Source organism: Propithecus coquereli, unplaced genomic scaffold (genome assembly GCF_000956105.1).
Source record: "Propithecus coquereli isolate 6110/MARCELLA unplaced genomic scaffold, Pcoq_1.0 Scaffold310, whole genome shotgun sequence".
Classification (NCBI taxonomy): Eukaryota; Metazoa; Chordata; class Mammalia; order Primates; family Indriidae; genus Propithecus; species Propithecus coquereli.
Genome location: NW_012148731.1, coordinates 4,730,413 through 4,753,970, shown reverse-complemented (window position 1 = coordinate 4,753,970; position 23,558 = coordinate 4,730,413). Strand labels below are relative to the sequence as shown.

The window sequence follows — 23,558 nt, the reverse complement described above, 5'->3', positions numbered from 1 at the left end:
AAAGGAACAGGATTCCATGACAAAATTCCATAGTACAGGGTAGGAGGCCGACATCTGGGGCCAGTGTACCCTAAATACCAGCAAACAGGCTATTACTCATCCCCACTGGGCACAGCCTGGTGCTGCATCCCGCCCCTGCCCCCGCCCCCGCCTCGAGGCCAGAATTGGCGTCCATGGGGAGGACCGTGGATGGCACGTTCCTCCATTCCCCCGAGGGGCAGAGATCCAGCAGATCCCAGGCTTGGCCCAGGTCGAGGGGAAGAGGGGCCCCGGGCCTTACTAGCTGACCCTAGTGGAAACACCTAGGTGGGAGCCCGGGGACAGATGGGCTCATATAGAGCCCAGACTGGACACTGAGAGCAGAGCCATCTGCTGGGCCATTGAGCGGGAGTGCAGCCTCCCTGTGGGTCCCTCAGCATCAGCACCAACATGTCCACCGCTGGGAGGAGGGGTCCGGTCTCTTCGATGGGAGGACCTCAGACCCAAAACCTGATGTCAGTCAGCCCCGCCCACCCTGTCATGGCCAAGGTCCAGGTGGGGACAGTGATGCCCAGAGAGTGGCAGCCCTGACAGTGGTCACATGGATGACCTCAAACCCAAACCCAGGCTCTGACCTCACGCCAGGGTCCCCCCAGCACCTTACCTTGGCTGTCATTTCCCCACATGGGTTGGACTCCCTGTGGGGGAGGAGACACTGCTTAACTCTGCTTAGACTTGAGGAAAATGCAGCATTCATGGGGTGCCCTGAAGCCAAACCTAGGGGTCCCTGACATGGTTCTCTTTCTCTTCCCTCCCTCCCCTTGCCCAGCCAAGACTCTTAAGCACCCACCCTTGTGTGCCAGGCACTGGGGACAGAGATGTGGCACAGTCTGGTTGGGGGCACAGGTGAGCAGGTGAGCCAGGTGGGCAGATCAGCTGCCCGGCTGCTGAGGGTGACGGGTATTGCTTTTCCTGGTGAGCTGAGGGCTTCCCTGGGCTGAATCAGGAAGGCTGGTGGCAGTGGCCGTGGCCTGGGCTTCTGGGTCATTGGGCCACAAGGTCTTTCTGGAGCTGGCAGGGGTCGTGTGGGGCCAGGACTTGGCATTGCCTCCTGAAGTTGGGGGGTCCTGCCTTTCTCTCCCTCTCTCTCTTAGTGTTCTCAGAGCTGCCGCAAGCCCTTTCCGGAACATTCTGTCCTGGCCAGTTTGGGGGCTGCCCCAGTGGGCTTCTGTCCTGCATTTAGTGCCTGGGGGGGTAAGAGAAGTTGGCGATCATGGCTCCCCACAGAAAGTCACAAGGTTTGGGGTCTCACAGACACGGTCTCTGGCAAAGTCCTAACCCTTTCTGGGCCTCAGTTTCCCCATCTGCAGAGTGGGGGTCCTAACCACACCCAGGTGCAGGGATGTTGGGGGATGGCTCAGCGCTTGTAGGTGAAGCACCTTGCCTGGGACCTGGCCCCAAACAAACCCAGTAGAGGGTCCCTGGGGGACATGAGACTGCATGGCTGCCAGTTTCTCACACAAGAGTCCAAGTGAAAGGGTCCTGGGGTGTCCAGAGGGATGACCTCATGGCCAGGTCCTGCCTGCTGGCCCCTCGAAAGGGCTCTTTGTGAATCGCAGGCTGGGCCTGGGGTCTGGCCTGAGCTGTGGGAGGGCAGGTCCAGCCCCATGCTCTAGGGACCGTCCGGTAACTACTCATTGCATGAGCAAAAGGACTCTCACCCAGTGGTATTGGGCCCTTGGTGGCTCCCTTTTGTGTTCATGTATACTGCTGGGGGGTCCCCCTGCCCTGGCCCATCTGCCAGACTCCCGCCCCACACTGTGGTCCTACTTCCAAGTCCCCAAAGCTGTCACCCTCATGCCTCTCTACCTTTGCCCAGGATGTGCCCTCTGCCTAGGACGACCTTCCCCCACCTCTTATCCACATGAGAAACTCTTTTCCTCCCTGTCACCTTTTCCCTGTGGCTTTTGTGACCTTCTTGCCCCTCCCTCCCAAGTGGACTCGGCTGCCCTCCCTGCACCAAGCCCTGTGCTGGGCATCCAGGCACAGCAAGCCCCAGGCCAGCCCTCTAGGGCGTTGGGCACAGGCCCACAGCAGCCCTCCCAGGCCAGCAGGATGGGACGGTGGGGGCTGCCCCAAGTGCTCTGAGGTCTCGAGTTGGGGACACTGGCCTGGGGTGTTGCTGCACCTGGGGAGAGCTTCCTGGAAGCAGGGACTCTTGAGCCGAGGCTTGAAGGAGGAATATGAATTCGCAAGGACAAATAAGCCACCTTCCAAGCGGTCCAAAGGCCTGGGGGTTTGAGGAAGCAGGATGTGTTCAGGGATGCAGGTGAGGGGTGGGGACTGGAGGTCGGGGGCTCTCACTGTCACTTGGAGTGTCCTCTGTCCTCCCCGGTGCCCCAGATGGGCACCCTGGAGAGCAAAGCTTGGGTCTGAACCCCGGATTTCTGCAGCCCCAGTGTGTGGCAGGGGCTGGGACACAGTAGGACTCCCCCGGGCCCAGGTGGCACATAGTAGGCATGCAGCCACACCAAGTAATGGCCTGGTCCCCTCGTCCCTTGACCTCCCTCCTCCGTACCCAGCTATCCTGCCACTGACTGCTTGAAAAACTATTGTGTGGCGCTCAAACGTTGGTGGGTATTACTGCGTCCCGGCTGGCTGGCTGTGTGCTGCGAGCTGGCGGTGCCTCTAATCCCTCGGATTAATCCGCCCCCACCCGCACAGGTGGGCGCAGGGTCGAGTCTGCCTCGCGTCCCGCCGCGCACCTCTGGGCAAGCGGCTTTCTCTGTCTGAGCTCCGGTTCCCTCCCCTCCCCCGTCAAATAGGGGAGTGGGCCGGCGCTTCTCGTGGCACCTGGGGCTGTTCCTGTTAGGAGTCTACGCCTTCCCCCCAAAATACAGGTTTTCAAAGTTGTGACCTGTCGTAGGCATGCGGAGAAGTTAGTAAGTATCTGCACAGTTTAGCGATTAAGTTTAGAACGACCACCTGGTGGCCAGCACTCAGCTCAACAAGTTCTACACTGCCAGCCCCCCAGATGTCCCCCAAGACCTTTCCCCAAACACCGCCCTGTCCCACTCCCCAGAGGTCGCCAGGAGCCTGACTTTGTGATCGCGCAGTTCCTTGCCGCATGCTTCTGCCACCAAGAGAGCAGCCCAAACCGAGACGGTTTCTTTTTGCCTAATTTAGGATCCCATTGTCCTAAATCAGCCTGCGCTTTGGGGGTTGGCTTTTTTCACCAGGAATATCCTTTTGTGACAGTCGCCACTGTGGTCCGTGGAGCTGTCCCTTGCCGGCTGTCTGGGCGAAGGGCGTTCCCGAGTGATTTTCCTGCAGTCTGTTTATGCACTGACGGGTGGCTGGGCGGTTTCCAGCCCGGACCACCGTCGGGACAGCCGCAGCCCCGCGCAGGCGTCGGGGGACGTGCGCTGCGTTTCCGGGTGCGTGCCCCGAGCGGAACAGCGAGGGTGCGGGGCATTCCACCGGGCGGGGGCACGCGTGTGTGCCCAGCTGTGGAAGAGGAGACCACGCTCTCCACGGCGCTCCTCCCGCAGGGCCCCCCGCATGGACCGTGCCTCCTTCCCTGCCTCTGCCCCGCCCTTCAAGGCTTCTCCCCGCCACCATCCCGCCAGAGTGGGGAGCGCGGCGGGGGCCTTATCGCACCTCCCGGGGTCACTGCCCCTGGGTCTCCTCCCTGGCGGTCTGTGCCCACTTCCTATCAAGGCGTCTGCCTTTTCCTCACTGACTGCGGGAGCTCCTCGCGCGTCTGCCAGTTTTGCGTGTGGCAGATACACCTCCCGTGGTCGCCTGCTTCTGTTTAAATGGTTCTTTGACGAACAGAAGTTCTTAATTTTGTTGGATGTCTCAGCCTTTTGCTTTTTGATTAAAGTTTTTTTGCATCTTGTTTAAGGAAGCCTTATAATGTCATGAAGCTGTTGGCTTTTAATCCACTTGAAATTGGTTTTTGTGTAGGTTGAGGTTGGAACTTTTTTTCCCTCTCTCTTTTTTTTTTTTTTGCACAAGGACACGCAGTATTGGGCCCGCACTCTTCGATTCACTCACTCGCATGGCTGCCAGGCTGATGTCCTGGAGCAGAGACAGAGGGTGAGCAGGTAGACTCCCCAGTGGCCTCCCTGCCCCGCCCCAGCCCTCTGGGCTGCCACTCTAGTTTGTTCGTGGATCATGCATTCCCCACGTATTTATTAAGCACCACTATTTGCCAGGGGCTGTTGTAGGCACTGGGGGTGCTGCAGTGACCCACACAGGCAAAGATCTTCCAGTTAGGGGGGGACAGAAAACTTCTTAAAATAAATAGTATAGTGACAGGTGCTGTGGGCACAAACAGAAAGGAAGGCAGTGAGTGCATGTGGTCTGGGAAGGCTCCTGAGCAGGTGCTCCCCAGCTCAAGGTCTGGGCAGCTGAGAGCAGCTACAGCGGGGGTTCCAGGCAGAGGGCACAGCAAGTGCAAAGGTGACCTGCAAGCAGTGACAAGGGCCAGAGTGGCCGCGGAGGTGGGCAGAGGGTGTTGGGTTTGGATGTGTTGGAGAACCATGGGGCCTGAGCAACTGAAAGGATGGCATTCCGTCGCCCGAGATTGGACGGCTGCGGGGGAGAAGTGGGTTTAGGGTTGGGTGTCCCCTTTTATTAATGAACACCTGCTGTACATCTGCTTTGGGGAGGCCCCTGTCCTGGGTGGCGTCCCAGTCCTCTGGGCATGCAGTAGGTGCTCACTGAGGGTGGGGAACTGACTGCATTGTGGTATGCAACCTGACAACTCAAGAAGGGGTGTCCTGGGCATGGGGCTGGCCACCTGCTGGCCCCACCTCCAGGATGGCTGCTGTGTCTCCTTGTCCCTTTCCCCCAGGTCCCCTACTCTCCATCTCTTGTCTCTTTCACCTACCACTACCCGGGCAGGCCCAGCCCCTCCTTAAATATCACCCTTCAAGGCTCTCTACCCCATTTCTGAACCAACGTGATCCTATTAGAGGAAGCTTGATGGACTAATTCTCACTAAAGTATGAATGACTGCCTCACTTTGATCTCCCCCTTTAGGGGTCAGGGCATTCTTAAGGGACCCTCCACATGAATTGTTCTTTCTTCCCTTCCTCTGCCATGCACTTCAAGGCATTTGAACCCAGTCTGGGCAATGTAGTGAGACAAAAATGCAGTGAGACAAAAAGTAAATAAATAAAAATTTAAAAATTTAAAAAACTGTCCTGTCCCCACAGCCTAGCCAGGTTCCCACTCCTCTGCAAAGACTCCTTGATGGTGTATGTGGTTAAGAGGGTAGGACCACCTAAGTATGCCATTTACAGGCTGTGTGGCCTTGGGCAAATTTCCGAACCTCTCTGGTTCTCAGTTTCTATGTCTATAAGATGGGGATAATAATAGCACCTACCTTGGAAGGCTGTTCTGAGGGTTAAGCGCATGGGCACGAGCTTGGCACGTGGTTAAGGCTACGTGGACTAGCTCTTGCTGTGCGATGTCTGACTCCGCACTGCCCGGGCCTTGTCTCCCCGTCTGCTGGGCAGGTAACGTTATTCCTACTGTGACGGAGGGGTCTTGGCGGCTGGGGCTGGGGGAGGTGACCTGCAGCCCTAGCCTGAGTCAGGACTGTGAGAGAATTTCCAAGTTGGGGGCAGGGGCCAGCTCTGCTGCACCTCCCGACTTTTCCTGGGGAGAGCATGTCACTGGTGGCAGGTGTTTTAGCGCCAGGATACGCCACATGCCTGTTTCTCAGGGTTCCACGGCCGGCCGGCCTGCAGCCGCTGCCCCGCCCCCAGCCCCAGGCCTCCCGCTGATCCAATTAATAAGTTTGGCCACGTGTGTTTGCAGTGGTGAGAAGGCTGGTGGGGTGGTCAAGTTAGCAAAGCTGGCGTGGGTTCCCTGGTGGCCAGTAATGAACCTGATAATCAGAGAGTTGAATTGCAGCCTCTTCTCACCTGGGCTCCAAGGGAGGTGGCAGGTGCTGGGAGATTAATTTGGGGGCTCTGCGGGGAGCCATCCTTGGCTGTGGAGCTGGCCCTGGGGTCATCTGGCCGCCCCTCCTCCCCTGAACACGGGCTCTGGGCAGAATGGCAAGGGGTGGGGCTCAGGGCCGAGGTACACCTAGCCCCACCTTCCAGGCAACCCCCACCGTCCTTTAGAGGGGAGCTGGGCAGACGGTCAGTGCGCCAGCCCGGGTGCTGGGAAGGAGGGGTCAGGCAGGTGCCTAAGGAGCCCTGGTGGAGCCAGAGGGTGCTCCTGGGCCCACCACGTGGCTCACTGTGCCCGTCCTCCGACCCCTAGACAGCCTCCCTAGGCTCCCTGCCCCTGGGTCCCCCACCAGAGGGACGGCCCCAAACCTAAGCTGACGGTCCTTCCGGCGTGGGGCCCCCAGTTCCCTTAGGAAAAGGATCAGACACCAGCCCATGCCCAGGGCCTTCTGCTGGCTGACCCTGCACCCAGCCCTGGTCTGCGCCCTCCACCTCCCCCCGGCCCTGGGCCCTGGCCGCACCACCTCCCTCACGCTGCCACCTCCCGACCTCCGCAGGGCGTGGCCGGCCTGCCACAGGTGGCTCTGACTTTGGTTTCAAGGAGACCCCTCTGGCTGAGAGCAGATGAGGGTGGGCACAGGATGCCCGGGGCGGCGGGTGGCGCTGACGGAAGGCTGGGCACATTCTGAGGCAGAGCCGGGGGCCCTGCTGCTGGCCTGAAAGGACTCAGGGCTTTGGGGAGGGCGACGGAGTTCCCCTGGGTGCTGCAGGTGTGTGCTGCCCTGAGACGGAGATGAGGCAGCGGGCGCCTCGGCAGAGAGGGCGTGGCCACAGGGCGAGTGCTCACGGGGAAGGGGAGATGAGCACCCCACAAAGGAGGCTGGGAGGGGCAGCCGGAGGGGCCAGGCAAGGGTGCTGTTCGCAGGAGGAGGGAGGCCTTGGCTGTGCCGCTGGCTTGCAGGGGCCCAGGTCAAGTGAGGGCTGAGAAGAGACCGGCAAGAGCCAGTCCAGGGACATGGAGGGGACAAGAGGCGGCGGGCATGGGTCCTGGCAGGCTGGGAGAGAGGACACACAGGCAGCAAGTTCAGACAACAGTTCCACAGAGCAGAGAACGGGGCGGTACCTGGAGGGTGAAGTCCGCACTGTGGGAAAAGCGACCACACGTTTGTGTGCCAGAGGGAATGATCTGGAAGAGAGGGAGAAATCGGCAGTTCAGGAGCCAGAGGAGAGGAGCTGCCGCCTGCCTGGAGCCGGAGGAGGGCCGGCGGGCGCAGGTGGAGGGCCGCCCCGCGGGCTGTGTGTAGTAACAGGCGGCGCTGCCAGGTGTCGGGGCAGATGCTGGTAGGTGGGTCACGTGGCGGTGGCATCTGTGGAAGTTCCCTTTGGATGGTTCCATTCTCGGTGGAAGAGGAAGCGAGGTCATCCTCGAGTGGGGAGGTGGAGAGGCAGCACGTAGGTGTGAAGTCACTTTCCAGGCGAGCGGGGAGGGACGGGAGCAGGGCCGTAGTGAGATTCCTGGAAGGGCGCTCGGCCGCGCTTTCCCGCGTCTGTGACAGGTGGCCTGGGCAGGGTGGGGCTTTGCTCCGCTAGGCTAGCAGTGGAGAGCGAGGCGGGGAGGGGATGCCAGGGGAGGGGGCTGCGCGCGTTGGCAGCAGTGAGGGGCACAGAGGGCACGAGCTGGACGGAGAGGCAGGTGTCGGGAGGGGGTTGTGGCGGGAGCTGGGAGCTGGGCCTGACTCCCGCCCCCCAGCATGGCAGCCCCTCCTCAGCGGCCAGTCACCGTGTCAGCAAGTGTTGGCTGTGCCAGGCTCAGTGCTGGGGCCCATATTCCCTGCCCCTGAGCTCCCCCCACCCCAGCCCCGGGCTCAGGAGGCCGGCGCGTCACCTGTCCATCTCCTCTCTGCCGGCCTTGTGTCTGGCAGAGGTCAAGAGAGCCCCACACTGGAGTCAGGAGGCTCCTGACCCAGTGGGAGGTCAGGGCGGCCTTCCTGGAGGAGGTGAACACAGTGACAGGGAAGGGCATATTCTGAGCAGGAGGGGCAGAGTGCGTCAAGGTCCGAGGTGACTCTGCCACGGCCCTGTCCACCTGCCTGGCTCGGCCTGCTTTGCCCCAGCTCTGGTTCTGCCCACCCACTGAGGGCTCACCAGGACACCAAGTGAGTGCCAGCTGCCAGCACGTGGCCCTGCCTGGGCAGAGAGGGGCGGGCGGGGCAGGGCTGCAGCGCCTGGTAAGATGAGGCCAGATGAAACGCTTCCGGCCGGCCGCATCTCCTGACTCCGTCTGGGCAGGAGGGGGCAGGGGGGCCAACGGGAGGGGCGGGGCCTGCGAAGCCAGAAGAGCAAGGACCAGGGCAGGCTGGGGCGGTGGGGGTGCCAGCGGACAGGGGGGCTTTTATCTTGGTACAGTGAGGGGGCCTTGGGGAGTTTTGGCCAGGGGCAGAGCATGGTGTGGTTGGGTCTAGAGATGAGCCCTCTGGCTGCTGGGGGGACACTGGGTTTCGGGGGCCAAGGGTAGGCAGAAGGCCTGGGCCCCCGGCACCTGGTGAAAACAAGACAGCAGCTGGGCCCTGGTGAGGCTCGCCGACGAGGGAAGCAGCGATTGAGCCCTGCCCGGGGGGCCGTAGTGCTGGGCGGGGAGGAGTTAGCCTATAGCGGGACCTGGTTCTCGTCTCTACTTGCTGAGACTTGCTCTGCAATCTCGGGCCTGTTGCTTCCCTCTTTGGGCTGGGAACGGGCGTCGCCATCCGAGGGTGGCTACCGGGCTCGGAATGAGCGCGAGTTGTCGGTGATGCTTAATAAATGCCCTGCGTGACCCCAAGGCGCTGTACCTTTGAGCGAGCCCCGCCCCTTCCCGGGGCCTCAGTTTCCCCCTGGGCCCCAGCCTCCTTTCTACTCTGAGCTCTGTCACTCCTCCATGAGTGCCCCTGGGCCTGTTGGGTGGGGACTCACTGACAAGGGCAGGAAGGGGCTGCCCAGGGGAGTTGCTGGCCTCCCTCGAGCCACCGAGGGCGGCCAGTTGTTCCTGGCTATGTCAAGGGAGCCCCGTCTCGTCCTGCGCTCTGCTCACCCAGCAGCACTGGGGTCATTTGCCGAGGGTGGACCTGGGACCAGAGTTCCACAGTCCAGAGGCCAAGGGGACAACCAGAGGCCAAGCCACTGCGCCTCCCACCACCCCGTCCCCACAGTGTGCTGGGCCCCGACTCCCACTTATCTCTGCAGATCAGCTCAGGAAACCAGGGCACGGCCCCATTTTACAGATGAGGAAACAGAGGCTCAAAGAAGCCGCAGTCGCCGGGCGGCTTGCAGCCCAGGCAAGAGCCTTCCCTCAGCCCGGCAAATCCACAGTGATGGTGATTTTTTTTTTTTTTTTTGGTACCAAAATTTGATCCTTAGTAAATTTTTGTCTGATTTTTCATACTCACTGTAGAAAATATGACAAATCTAGAAGAGTATAAAAGAAAAAATTGAAACTAGCCAGCATCCCACCACCCAGACGTAACAACATTAACATTTCTTTGCTTCCATTGTTGTGTGTGGCTGTCTGTAAGCAGTTCTTTTTAAAAATAGGATTATACAGCTCTTTCCCTTCGCACGCCCATCTGCCCGTGTCTTTAAGCAGCCGTGGAAGGCCTGGTTTCTGGGGCAGCATCAGAAGCTTTATTGACGGTACCAGCCCCTCGAAGCAGATCAGATCTCTGGCTTCGGCCCCAGGACGAGCGAGGCTGCCCGAGCCTCCTGCACACCGGTCTCTGCCAGCCCCTCGCTGGTCCCCCGAGAGACTCCAGGAAGGGGACAACCGAGCAGGCACATGTCTAAGGCCCCCCCCGCAGGGCAGCGCCAGGGGAGGCCTGTGTCCATCCTCACACCCATCCACTGTCCAGCCCAGACACACCACAGGCAGGGGGCCCTGGGAAGGGTGAAGTGGGCCCTGGACACCTAACACCCAGCAGGTCCCCCACAGCCTACAGGACACTCCCGACCAGCTCCATACATCAGCCATCGTGGCCTCCCAGCAGAGAGGAGGGGGACAGGGGTGGGAGAGGGGCTGGGCCACCCTGTCCCTCCATCCTGACCACTGAGTCCTGCCAGACAGGAACTCAGCCCCGTCACAGACGCGCACCGGACAGACCCAGAGCCTGCCCACCCCTCTGTCCCGTGGCTGAGCGCTGGGGGTAGACCGACTTCAGGGACCGCTGCCCATCCCCTGGTGGGGGCACAGGATACCAAAAAGAGGCACCAGGCAAGTGGCCGGTGACCTGGCTACGGTGGGACTGGGTGCCACCTTCAGTGAGGACTGACAGGTGCACAAGCTGGGGTCCCCCTCTCTGGTTCCTGCAGCCCGCTCTGCCCCTGCCATCTTGCAGGTGACAAGGAGTTTTCCTGGGGGGGTGGGGATGGATTCCCCATCTCTCTGGGCACAACCAAGGGCCGTGGCTGTGTGCCTGACGGTGGGCCCGGTGCGGCCCCCACTCGCCCACCCCGCCATTCTGAGCAGCAATGTCCTCTTTGCCCACAGGCTTCGCAGCCCCTGGGTGCCCTCGTGCCTCGGGCAGCCCCGAGTCCTGCAGGGCCGGCTGGCCAGGTCCTCGCCCTCAATCTGGGACAGGTAACATACCTGTTGTCTCCCCCGGCTCCTTGGTGTCTCTGCATCTGTCCACAGACATCCGTCCCATGTGTACATCAACTCCTGAGACAGCCAGGGAGGCCCAGGGAGGCGGGGGGCTCCTAGGCCAGCAGCACCTCATCCTCATGCCCCAACCATGTGCTCCGTCCCTGGCGCCGGCCCGTGAGTGCTCAGAGGGGCTCCCTCGAGGCCCCGCTGCGTGCCGTGCGCTCGTCACTCGTCCCCGTTCATGGGCTTCCCGTGGGCAAGGAGGGAACCACGAAACGCGCGTGCACACACATACCACACACACACACCACGCACGCACACCACACACGCCACATGCATGCACGCACACCACACGCAAACACATACCATGCACACACATGCCACACACACATACCACACGCACGCACACCACACACCATGCACACACACCACACACACACACACACCACGCACGCACACAGCACGCAAACATACCATGCACACACATACCACACACACATACGACACACCACAGACACATACACCACACGCACACACCATGCACGCACGCACACCACACACCATGCACACACACCACACGCACACACATACCACACACGCCACATGCACGCACACCACATGCACACACACACCACATGCACGCACGCACACCACACATACACATACCATGCACACGCACCACACGCACGCACACCACACACCATGCACACACACCACACGCACACACCGCACGCACGCAACACGCAAACATACCATGCACACACCACACACACATACGACACACACCCGACACACACACACCACACGCACGCACACCACACGCACGCACACCACACGCACACATACCATGCACACACCACACACACCACATGCACGCACACATAGACCACACACACCACATGCACGCACGCACACCACACACACACCACATGCACACACGCACACACCACACACACCACACGCACGCACACCACACGCACACACATACCATGCACACACCACGCACGCACGCACACCACACGCACACACAAACCACACATACCACACGCACGCACACCACACGCACACACATACCATGCACACACACCACATGTGCACACCACATGCACACCACACCACATGCACGCACGCACACCACACATACACATACCATGCACATGCACCACACGTGCACACATAACACGCACGTACTCATGCACACACACACGCACATACCACACATGCACACACACCACACATGCACACACCACACACATGCACACATGCGCGCACACACATACCACACACAACCATACACGCACATACCCCCCACACACACATACCGCACACACCACACACACACGCCACACACGCACACACCACATGCATGCACGCATACCACACACGCACACACATACACATGCACACACCACACGCACACACACCACACATACACCACACGCATACACACATAACACACACCACATACATGCACACACACCACATGCACGCACATACCACACGCACACACCACACACATGCACACACCGCATGCACACACACACCGCACACATACCACATGCATATATGCACACACATACCACACACACACCACATGCACACACACCACACGCACACAGACACGCACACACACCACATGCACACAGACACCACACACACACACACCAGAGACCACACACACGTGCGCACACACCACATGCACACCACACACCCACACACACAGACATACCACACACATGCACACACACGCACACCACACACAAACCACACACACCACACACACGCATATATGCACATACCACATACACAGACACACCACACGCGCACACACACACACCAGACACCACACACACGTGCGCACACACCACACGCACGCACACACACACCACGCACAAACCACACACACCACACACACCACACGCACACAGACATACCACACGTATGCGCACACACACACCACACACAGACACACAAACCACACACACACGCGCATGCGCGCACAGAGGTCAGGCCCAGATCCTGATCTAAGCCGCCAGGACACAGCTGGAAGCAAGGTGACCTCACCGGGCAGCAGTCTCAGGGCTTCCCAGGTCCCCAGACCTGGCTCCACGCCCTCCCTTAGCCTCTGCCGGGGGGCTGTTTCCAGATGCCAGGGACCCCCCAACCCAACCCTGCACTTGCCAGGCCACCTCCTCACCCAGGGCAGGAGGCAGAGGCCACTGAGCTGAACCTCCAGGACTTGGTGACCCGCTGTAAGGAGCAAGCGGGGGTCACCATGCCCACCCCAGGGTGGGGAGCATGGTTGACGTGGTCCGCGTTGGACGGCCCAGTGTGAGGTGCCCGAGGGCCATGGGTGGGGAGGCAGGTCGGCAGCTGGACGTGGTGGGGGGTGTGGTGCCCGAGAGGGGCCCCAGCTGGAGACAGGGGCCTGGGAGGGTCCTCGTGGCTGGTGGAGGAGATTCGGCCTGAGAGTGCGGGGAGGCGGGGCGGGGGCAGACCAGGGCCCTGAGGAGCAGCCTGGCAAGGTCAAGGGGGCTGCAGTGTGACCGCCAAGCGGCAGAAATAGGGGGAAGACATGGTGGGGACAGGACACCGGGGCCGGTGAGCTTGGGCATCAGGTGTGACTGAGGGGCCAGGCTGACAACTCTGCTCCTTGTTCACTGTCGTCTCCCCTCGAGGCTGCAGGCGCCCTGGCAGGGGCTGTGCTTGTCTTACAGCCGTGTGGTCTCGAAACATAATAGGGCAGGGGTGCAGCAGGAAGGGGAGGAGAGAGCGTGGCGATGGGGCCGATGCAGGCTGGGTCACGTCCAGGTGACAGTGGATCCAAGCCGGGAGGGGAGAGGAGGTCACTGGCTCTAAGAGGTTCCAGTGGGGGTGTGGGGTTCCCCATGGGTACTGGGGTGATAGTAGGACTGTGTGAAGGGGTGCAGTGAGCTGAGGGTGCAGGTCTCAGAAAAGCAAGGGCCCAGGGTGTGACAGTGCCCTCACCTCTGCCCCAGGGTGCAGACTCCACCTGTGTCCCGTGACTGAGGGCCATGGGCAGACTGGAGGCCCTGCAGGGAACAATCAACTTCAGGCTTGTTGCCCACCCCAGCCCAGACACCATGCCTGCAGCAGGGACACTGGATGGTGTGGGGGCCCCCAGGAAACTCGCCACCTACCGGGGAGGGAAGGCCTGTGCTGGGAAAGAGCTGGGGCTGGGGCTGCAGGGTGCTCGAGGTCGGCAGTCTCGGAAGGCTGCCTGGAGGAAGCAGGCGGCGAGCCTGGGCACAGCAACCCAGAGCGCTCCGGCAGGCAGACCTGCGTGGGCAGCCGGTGGCACTTTGCCTCGGGGCTTCCCCCCTTTGCTTGTCACTCGACATCCTCTTTTGGGGACTGACTCTTGGGAAGACCCGCCCCGCCCTTCTCTGAGGTTCTCAAAAACGTAAGCAACTCTTTATTTCTATTTATTTTTAAAAATATAGACCCGGGCAGGAATCCAAGAATGCTTAATCGAGGTTTGCTGGGTGCATGCCCATGGTAATTCCTGTGGTTTACTCACAGGGCCCGAGACTGAAGGTACCTCTACCCAGGGGGATTCAGGGGGGATTGCGGCCTGGGGACGGGTGCTGGGAGGAAGCCTCCTGCCTGCCCTCTTCACCCTTCAGCGGGGTTTGGGCTGGGGAGGTCCCGAGAACACAGCACATCTGGGCAGAGTCAGGGTTGCAGGCCTTTCCACACCCAGGACTCCAGCATGACACCCAGGAACTTCCCTCCAGTCCCCACCCCACGGTCTGGAGCTGGCGCCACCCACCCGACACCTCCCCGTCCCACAGCAAACCCGCCAGAAGTTACCGTCCAACACTGTTGGCCCCACATGGTCCCCTGGGGCTGTGCACTCCTTCCAAGGGACCCGCTGCTGGCTCAGACCTCGCTCTAACCCACACAACAGGAGGCGGAGCCCGTGCCCTAGCGGAGTTCACAGCCAGTCCCCTGGGCCATGGCCACCCGCCCCACCCCTACTTTTGCCCAACTTTGGTTCAAGTGAATTGTAGACAGGTGGCTCAGAAGGGTGAATTACGCCTTGTCTTTGCTTCCTGATCCTGCAAGGGCAGGGGGGTGTCTGTGTCCTGGGGTCCTAGCCTCTAAGAGCCCCCATTCTATGGGGAAAAATTACAGCCTCAAAAGCCCTGTCTGGGCTTCTGGAAGGCTTCCTGGAGGAAGGGGAACTTGAGCAGGCCAGGCTTTGCTGAGTTTCCAGTGCTGCACGCAACCTCACTGGCCACCATGGTGGGCACCACCTGGGCATGGGGCATGCCCGCTAACCCTCTCCCTGGCCCAGAGAGGTGACACAGTGTGCTGGGGTACACAGCCGGTTGAGGGGAGGGAGGTATGGTCTTGGGCGAAAGCGGGGGCCCTGGTCAGCTGTGCCACCGGGGAGACGCGGGTGCTGATGGGCACTCTTTATACCAGGACCCTCTAAACCGCCCCTGCACTCGCCAGGTTCTGCGGTCAGCGACTCCTCCAAGGTTCCACAGGGGGTGGATTCATGACGGGGGCACTGGTGGAGTCTGAGGAACCGCCTGGGCCAGCCAGGCTGGCTCGGTGCTGAGTCCACGTCCCGCGGGCGGTCAGTCTCTGCAGTGGCGCCGCGGGGAGGCCGTGTGCGCGCGTGCAGGCACTGGCGCGTGTGTTGGCGCGGCCCCGGGCGCGCCCCCGCTGGCCCGCGCGGGCCTCCGTTTCCCCCGCTCAGCGCCGCGGCCCGGCCGGCCGCCGCGTGTCGTTGCAGCACGCTGCAGGAGCAGAAGGGCGAGCTGCGCAAGCGGCTGTCCTACACCACGCACAAGCTCGAGAAGCTCGAGACCGAGTTTGACTCCACGCGCCACTACCTGGAGATCGAGCTGCGGCGCGCGCAGGAGGAGCTGGAGAAGGTCACGGAGAAGCTGCGCAGGTGAGGGGCGGGGCGGGCGAGGGGCGGGGCGTGCGCGGGAGCGGCCCGCCCAGCTCTGCTCCCGCCCGGCGGTCGACCTGCGCAGCTGCGAGTTCGGAGGCTCTTTCTCCAGAGTCGCACTTTGTGCCGAGAGCGGCCCAGGCAGGATTGGAAGCCAGGGTCGACCGCTGCTAGGGACAGGCTCTTCCCGCAGCACGTCTTCAGACCTGGCTCCGTGTCCCGATCCTTCATTCTTTCGTATTTGGTGAGGCGACAGCATGAGGCACAACCCGGTCTCCAGACCCGACTGGTCCGCCCCGGGTCCCAGCCACAGTACCCTGGGTCCCGATGGGAAAAGCGATGTCTCACCCCAGAGATGAGCCAGAGTTTAGGGACCCGTCCCTTGAGCAGCGTGGGAGCTGACCAAGTGTTGAGCAAGGTGTACTGGACTCTCTCAAACACCAAACTTTTCTAAAAGTATTTTTCTTCTGTAGATATAAGATGGATGTTTTTCTAAAACGTTTTACACACTTTCCTGTCTTCTTAAACAGAAAATGCAGAGAATGCAAACTTTGCCATTGGCTTGGTTTGTTTTAATAGATATAGAGTGTCAGCTGGTGCTGTCCGTCCCTCCCTGAACGGCCCCATCCTGCTTGGCTTGTGGCGTGGACCCCAAGCTGGGGCAGAGCAGTTGGACCTCCCGGCTCTAGCACTTCAGCTGCTCTAAGCGCCTGTCCCCTCACGTTGCCCCACTGGCAAGAAGGGCAGTGACACCGCCTACGCCTACGGGGTGTTTAGAGCAGTCCCCCACCCGCGACCGTAGACCACTCCATCTCCCACCCCATCCGTGGAAAAATTGTCTTCCATGAAACCGGTCCCTGATGCCAGGAAGTTGGGGACTGCTGGTCTAGAAGAGGGACACGGCCCCCAAACCTCTACCAGCAGCAGTGGAAGCACAAAGCACCCGATTCCCCCCACACTTGGGGCCGCCCCTCCTCCCGGGGCAAACTGTGTCTTACTCCCAGGACCCACCACAGTCGGGGTCGAGTCTGTTACCTGCTGACTCGCATTAGGACCCTCAGCCCCGTAGCCAGGCTTGTGAGACCTGTGCGTCCAGTGTGAGTAAGCTGACTCTGAGTGCGGACCCAACAGGACACAGTCTCTTGTGTTCCCTTCTTGTCTTGGGGGGTCCTCAGATAGGGAAAGAACAACACAGCCCTTGCTCCTGACCCAGGAAAGCCTCTGCACAGTTAGCTTTAATCGCATTCGACCAGGGGGTGCTGCTGGGGTGAGCTCAGGGGCCGTGAGGGTCATGGGAGGGCCAGGCCGGCACAGTGACCCCACTGCCTCCCGCTGCAGGATCCAGAGCAACTACATGGCGCTGCAGAGAATCAACCAGGAGCTGGAGGACAAGCTGTACCGCATGGTGAGCCCCACGCCCCCAGCACCTCCTCCTGCGCCGCGGCTCTCGGAGCGCAGAGAAGAGACCTCCTAGCTGACAACCCGGCCGCTCAGCAGCTGGGTCACGGGCCTCGTTTGCTGACACCGCAGAGCTGGGCCGTCCCACCTTTTCTCTGCGGAATGGGAGGTGCCCTCAGGTTAAGGCAGGGGTTAGGGCCAGCGCAGCCCGTGCTGTCTGAGCAGCAGGTGTGACACCCCGACCCGAGGGTGTGTGAGCGGGGCTACAGGACAGAGGACATGCCCTGGGGACAGGGACCCCAGCTCAGCCTGCCAGCCCAGGGATGCAGCCTGGAAGAACAGAGGCAGTTCAGGCCCTGGGGGAGCCCCAGCTCTGCCTCTTGTGGGACCCCCTGTGTCTCACTGTGAGGAATAAACGTGACAGTGCCTCTCCCCAGTGGGGTGACCACCCTCTGTGGAGACAGTCATACCACCTGCAAATAACCTCAGTGGTGTTGCCTTTTCTCCTCTGTGACCGGGCTGGTGGCAGCTGTCAAGGAGGGACAGGGCACATGTTTCTGGTGCCCCCTTCATTAGGAGAAGGAGGTTCCCTTTCTTTCTGGTTTGGCGACCAGCTTGTTTGGTTTTGAAAATCGGAAATAGGTGTTCAACACCTGTCCATCTTCGAGGTGCTGTCAGAGAGGGGAGCCCAGCAGGCCTGGGGGCTGGGCCTGGCTCTGCCTGGGACCCTGGACCAGGGCCCTTTCCTTCCTGAGCCTCAGTTTCCCAGTCTGCCCAGTGTGGTGGCTGGGCTCCATGCTGAGCGCCAGCCACGCTCCCTCAGTCCCCAGCCAACCCATGAGCTACAGATGAAAATCTGAGGCCCAGGGAGGCAGTGACTTGCCCAAGGCCATCTGACTTGTCACTGGTGGAGCCAGGACTTGAACCTGGGTCAGTCTGTGCTCTGAACCCCTGCACCTGTGGCCCTCCAAGCACCTCAGCATTAGTGGCTGTAGGGGCAACACAGGAGGCCCAACTGAGCAACAGGGCTGAGTGCCAGCCTTGGGCAGGCTGCCAGGAGTTGCCCCACTGACCACCTCTGCCCACTGTCCCCAGGGCCAGCATTATGAGGAAGAGAAGCGTGCACTGAGCCACGAGATTGTCGCTCTCAACAGCCACCTGCTGGAGGCCAAGGTGACCATTGACAAGCTGTCAGAGGACAATGTGAGTGCTGTTTGCATAGGGCCCGCAGAGGGGTGCCAGCAGGTGTTCTGGGAGTGCTCCCAGGCAGCACTGGGAGTCACAGCCATTCTGACCCTGAAGGGCCCTGAGCCGGAGGTACTTTGGCCCCAGCCTCAAGGGGCTGGCCCAGGGGACAGGTGGATGGATAGGGTGTCCAAGGCAAGGCTTTCTGATCCCAGGGTGGGGTCAGGACACAGGACTCCTGCCTTTGGCCAGCCCCAGTGTCACATTGCAACCGTGACATCCTCCACAGGCCCCGGCAGCCGACCACGCATGCACTCACACGCCTCTACTCCCTGCCAGACCCCACCAGGCTCCGAGATTACGGTGTGAGCAACACAGGCAAAGAGAAAACAAACCACAGTCCCTGCCCACGTGGAGTTCACATCTGAGTGGGGAAGACAGACAGTTAACAAGATAAAAATGCAAACCATGTCGCATGTTAGAAGTGCCAAATGCTGCAGAGAAACGCAAAGCAAGGACTAGGACCAGGGCTGGCCAGTCACAGGGCCTGAAGGTTTCCATAGGGTGCTTCTGGAAGAGGCTGCTGGAGCCACGACCTGCAGGGAGCGAGGGAGCAGGCCACACAGGCACCTGGGGCGAGCATTCCGCCCAGGCAGAGAGAAGCAGGTGCCGAGGTGCGCCTGCTTAACTTGGAGAACCCCACAGAGGCCAGAGTGAGCCCCTGAGGGTCCCCAGGTCCGAGGTCAGGAAGATAATAGGAGGCCATGTTGGATAGGCTTCTGTCAGAAATCTGGGCTTTATTCTGGGTGAAATGGGGAGCCATGGAAGGTTCTTGAACGGATGAGTAACGTGACTGCACTTGTAGCTTCACTGAGCTGGCATGGATGCTGTGCTGAGAACACACCGTGGGCTCAGGATGGAGGAGGCCGCGGCTCAGCAGGATGATAGCGGTGGGGGTGGGGGGAGAGGAGGGTCTGGTTGTATTTTGAAAATAGAACCAACAGGATTGACCGAGATTTTGGATGTGGGGGGTGTGAGAAAAAGAGATGAGCCCAGCCCAGCTGCGGGGTTCAGGGCCCGAACAGAACGAGCCGTCCGCTTCCAGGCTGGGGAAGCACGTGAGCCCTCCCAGCCTTCCAGCCGAGATGTCGAGATGTCGTGAGGTCGGATGCGGGCCTGGCGGTCAGAGTGGAGGCTGGTGCTCAGGGCGTTGCTTTAAGCCACAGAGGGATTGAGATCGCTGAGGAAGTGTGCGGCGGGTGGGGGGGGGGACGGAGGCACCCTGAGAAGTTGGGGTAACCGACAGGAACCAGCAAGGACATCTGAGAGTGCAGGGGTCAGCGTGGTAGTCTCAAAAGGCGCCGGCTCGCAGTGCTCAGCCGGCTGTGCTCTTCCTAGGAGGCCCGGGAGGCCAGTGTTGACAGGGGCTTGGGGACCAAGGCTCCTTCCGCCATGCAGGTCAAGTTGGGGGAACCAGGCTCAGTGCAGAAGGGGAGACAGGTAGGAACGCCCATGACAGGGACAGCCTTGCCTGAGCTGCAGGCCCCCTGGCCCTGGTTAAGCTGGGACTGCGGCAACAGCCCTCGGCCAGGAGCACCCATGGGGCTATGCAGGTGGGTGACAGGGCCTGCGGGGCGGACCCCAGGGCTGGCTGTCAGAGCCCTCGCCACAGGGACCCCCGGAGGGCGAAAGCGCAAGTACCAGCCACAGGCACATGCAACAGAGATTTGCAAAGGCAGAACCACGTCCCCTGGAATTCTACTGTTTGCATCTGTTTTCAGCTCGGGAGGCTGAGCCGGTCCCCGCCTGGACCTGGGGTCACACACCTACCCTGATCCCTGCCCAGCCCTGCAGCCACCCCGTTGCCAGGCCACACGCTGAGAGTGGGGTGTGAGCAGTGCATCTGAGATGGGGGTGGCAGGGGCTAGGGGCTCATCCTTCATCTCCCCTTGGTGCCTGGCACTCCCACCCAGTCATCTTTGGAGGGACCCAGGAGCCCAAGGGACAGGGACACCAGGCCTGGTCTGTGAGCCTGGGGGCCTCCAGGAACCCAGGGCCATTGGAGGCCCTTCTACTGCTGCTCCACCTGGCGGGAGCTTCCCTGCCTGGCAGGGCCCCAGGGGCACTGGCCACGGCAGCACAGGGCTGCCTGGCAGGGCCCCCCACGCTCCAGCAGCTCCAGGTCCAAACGAGGCCCTCGCTGTTCAGGCGAGAGGGCGCGAGACCCAGAGAGGGACGGGGCCAGGAGTTGGTCCTTGTTCTGCCAACCGCACGACTGGCCCTGCCCGCCCCCGCATTGCCCCCGCTGGCCACGTGGCGCTGGTCAGGGTGGCAGGGACCTCGGCCGGGTGAGCCACACCGAACGCCTTCTCTTGTCTTTTAGGAGCTCTATAGGAAGGACTGCAATCTAGCGGCCCAGCTGCTGCAGTGCAGCCAGATCTACGGCAGGGTCCTTAAGGTGTCCGAGGTAACGTGACCCCTCCCGAAGCCAGGACATCCCTGCCCAGGACCACTCTGGGCTCCTTTTTTGCCAGTTCCACCCCAAGGCCACTCCCCACCCTTCAGGAGGATGGTGCTGGCTGAGACCAAGCCCTGTCCCTTCTCACTGCTATGGTGTCCTGGCCTTTCCGATGGTGGAGGGGCTGCCCCCCCACACCCCACCTCACCCAGCCTGGACAGCCCGGCCCTCCCAGAGCCCCCTTGGCCTCCCCGCGCTCCCCCTTCCCCTCAGTGTCCTCTGGGGGCTGCTCCTGGCCCCTGCTCCAAGCCCCCATCCCCTGAGGGCTGGCATGGCACAGTGGCCCTGTGTGAGCCTCACAGGAACCCTGTGCTTTGGGCACAACTACTGGCAGTGCCCATTTCAGAGACAAGACAATGGCTTCAGGAAAAGTGACTTGGCCAAGGCCACAGGGCAAGGCACAGCTAGCAGAGCCAGGCCCTCAAACCAGGCCTGTCTGGTGCCAGAGCCAGACTGAGCAGCAGCCCACCCTGCCCAAATGTGGCAGCCTGTGGAGTTGGCCCACGGACCCCCACCCCGGCCAGGCTACCCCCCAGCCCCTCCTTTCACACGCAATGTCCTACCCAGGCCTCTGTGTTCCCGCTCCCTGGGGCCCGGGCCACGCCTGAGACACTCACAAAATAGATCAAACAGTAGCTGGACACCCCCACTTGGCACCGGGTGCTCTTGCGGATACCGCGGGGCACCGGCCTGCCTGGCCCCTCAATCTTTGTTGCATCTGTTTCTGAGTCTGTCTTATTTAGGAGCACCTGGGTGGTATGGCTGGGGGGGCGCCCCCAACACCACCCATGGGCCTGGGAGAGCAAGTCAACCCCCCATTGGGCAGAAAATGGGGGGCTATAGCCCAAAGTCGGGCCTGAATCAGACTTGGGTTCTAGCTTCTCCCCGTCCGACTGCAGCCTCTGGGCTCTGCTGGGCCCAGTCGGAGTGGGGTGGGCAGGTCAGGTGACCAGGGATCCCCAGGTGCTGACAACACCCACATCCCTGGGAGCTTGCTCAATACAGCATCCTGGGCCCCGGCTCCCACTGGTGTGATCGGAGAAGGCTGGGAGGTCCCTGTTCGTCTGTCTGCCTGTCGGTCACAGCAATGGTCCTCGGCCTCAGGGCCAGGGCTGGGCCTCGTGCTGACTGCGACCCCTGTCCCCACCTTCCCCTCGTCTTCATGCTCGTTCCAGCTGCCCTTGGACTTCCAGGAGCGTGTGAACCTGCACATGGAGAAGCACGGCTGCAGCCTGTCCTCCCCGCTCTGCCACCCGGCCTATGCCGACAGCGTGCCCACCTGCGTCATCGCCAAGGTGCTGGAGAAGCCCGACCCCTCCAGCCTGTCGGATGTCTCCGCCGGCGACCTGGCCTTCCGTGAGGGGGTGGAGAAGCCGGGCCCGCGGCCCCTGTACAAGGGCGACATCTACTGCAGCGACACGGCCCTCTACTGCCCGGAGGAGCGGCGGCGGGACAGGCGGCCCAGCGTGGATGCATCTGTGAGCGACGTGGGCTTCCTTCCGGCGCAGAACTCCACCGACAGCGCGGCTGAGGAGGAGGAGGAGGCCGAGGCGGCGGCCTACCCGGCGGGCTACCAGCGCGAGGCCTTTGTCGGGTACGCGGCCTCGCTGCCCACGTCCAGCTCCTACTCCAGCTTCAGCGCCGCGTCCGAGGAGAAGGAGCACGCCCAGGCCAGCACGCTCACGGCGTCCCAGCAGGCCATGTACCTGAGCGGCCGCGACGAGCTCTTCCGCCGAAAGCCGCCTGCCACCTACGAGGGCGGCCCTCACTTTGCCAAGGCCGCAGCCGCCGTGGCGGCCCCGCTGGAGCCCGGGATGGCGTCGCGGTTCGGGAGGACCTTTGCACCGTACCAGGCCGAAACCTTCCGCTTCCCGGCCCCGCTGGACTCGCAGCCGCCCGTGATGCCTCCGAATCTGTGGAATCTGCGGGCCAAGGCGGAGAATGTCCGGCTCGCTATGGCGGACATGCGGGGCCAGTGGCGGCCCCTGAGCGTGGAGGACATTGGCACCTACTCCTACCCGGCCAGAAACGCCAGCCGCCTGTCGCCCGGCGGCTTCTCTGAGCGCTACTACGGTGGGGGTGGGGGCAGCCCAGGTAAGGATGCTGAGGGCCGCGCCAGTCCCCTGTACGCCAGCTACAAGGCTGACAGCTTCTCTGAGGGTGACGACCTTTCCCAGGGCCAACTGGCAGATCCCTCCTTCCTGCGGGCGTGCGGCGAGCTGAGCCTCAGCCCCAGCCGCTCCGACGACCCACTGCCCAGCTATGCGCCTAGCGAGGGGGACGGGTCCAGGCTCGGGGTGCAGCTGTGTGGGGGTGGCAGCAGCCCTGAGCCCGATCATGGCTCCAGGGACTCCCTGGAGCGCAGCTCGGTGGAGGCCTCCCCAGAGATGCACCCTGCCGCCCGCCTCAGCCCCCAGCAGGCCTTCCCCCGCGCTGGCGGCTCCGGGCTGAGCCGCAAGGACAGCCTGACGAAAGCCCAGCTCTACGGAACCTTGCTCAACTGAGCGCCTGCGTGCAGGCCGTGGCCCTGCACCCCCACCCCTGTGGCGCCCAAGAGGGGCGACCTCACTTCTGCCCAGACCCCAGTGTCCCCGGCACCTTGCCCACAAAGAGGACTCGGGTCCCCCCAGCGCCTCCTCTCCCCCAGTCCAGTAGCACCTAAGAGGAGGGCCCGCTCCCCACAGTGTCTCGTCCGCCCAGCCCCACTCAGTGGAACTTCACTTAGAACATTTTTCACACACCGACATCGTGCTCCATCTGAGACAAGCATGCCCTCTGTAAAGCAAAACCATTTTTGTAGAGGAAAAGGGTCTTTCCTGACGCACTAAGCCTCCAGCTGCCTGGACGGCTGCCTGGGCGTTCTCAACACGGAACTCCTTTATTTTTCGGGTGAGGGTGCATGGGGCCCACCCCTAGGAAGGGAAGGGAAGGAGGCGTCTGTGGAGCCCAAGCTCCACAAGTGGG

At 61.8% G+C, this 23,558-nt stretch overlaps 1 protein-coding gene across 3 annotated transcripts in view; it reads left to right on the top strand.

Annotated features, from left to right (window-relative positions):
* BEGAIN (brain-enriched guanylate kinase-associated) overlaps nt 1-23,098 on the top strand; it is a 40,687-nt gene extending 17,589 nt beyond the window's left edge. For all 3 annotated transcript variants that reach the window (XM_012650090.1, XM_012650092.1, XM_012650091.1), the window contains exons 3-7: nt 15,332-15,493; nt 16,832-16,898; nt 17,987-18,094; nt 20,460-20,543; nt 21,770-23,098. In XM_012650090.1, the coding sequence (XP_012505544.1) occupies nt 15,332-15,493; nt 16,832-16,898; nt 17,987-18,094; nt 20,460-20,543; nt 21,770-23,098 (1,750 nt within the window). The remainder of the gene's footprint in view (nt 1-15,331; nt 15,494-16,831; nt 16,899-17,986; nt 18,095-20,459; nt 20,544-21,769) is intronic.
* The last annotated feature ends 460 nt before the right edge of the window (nt 23,099-23,558 follow it).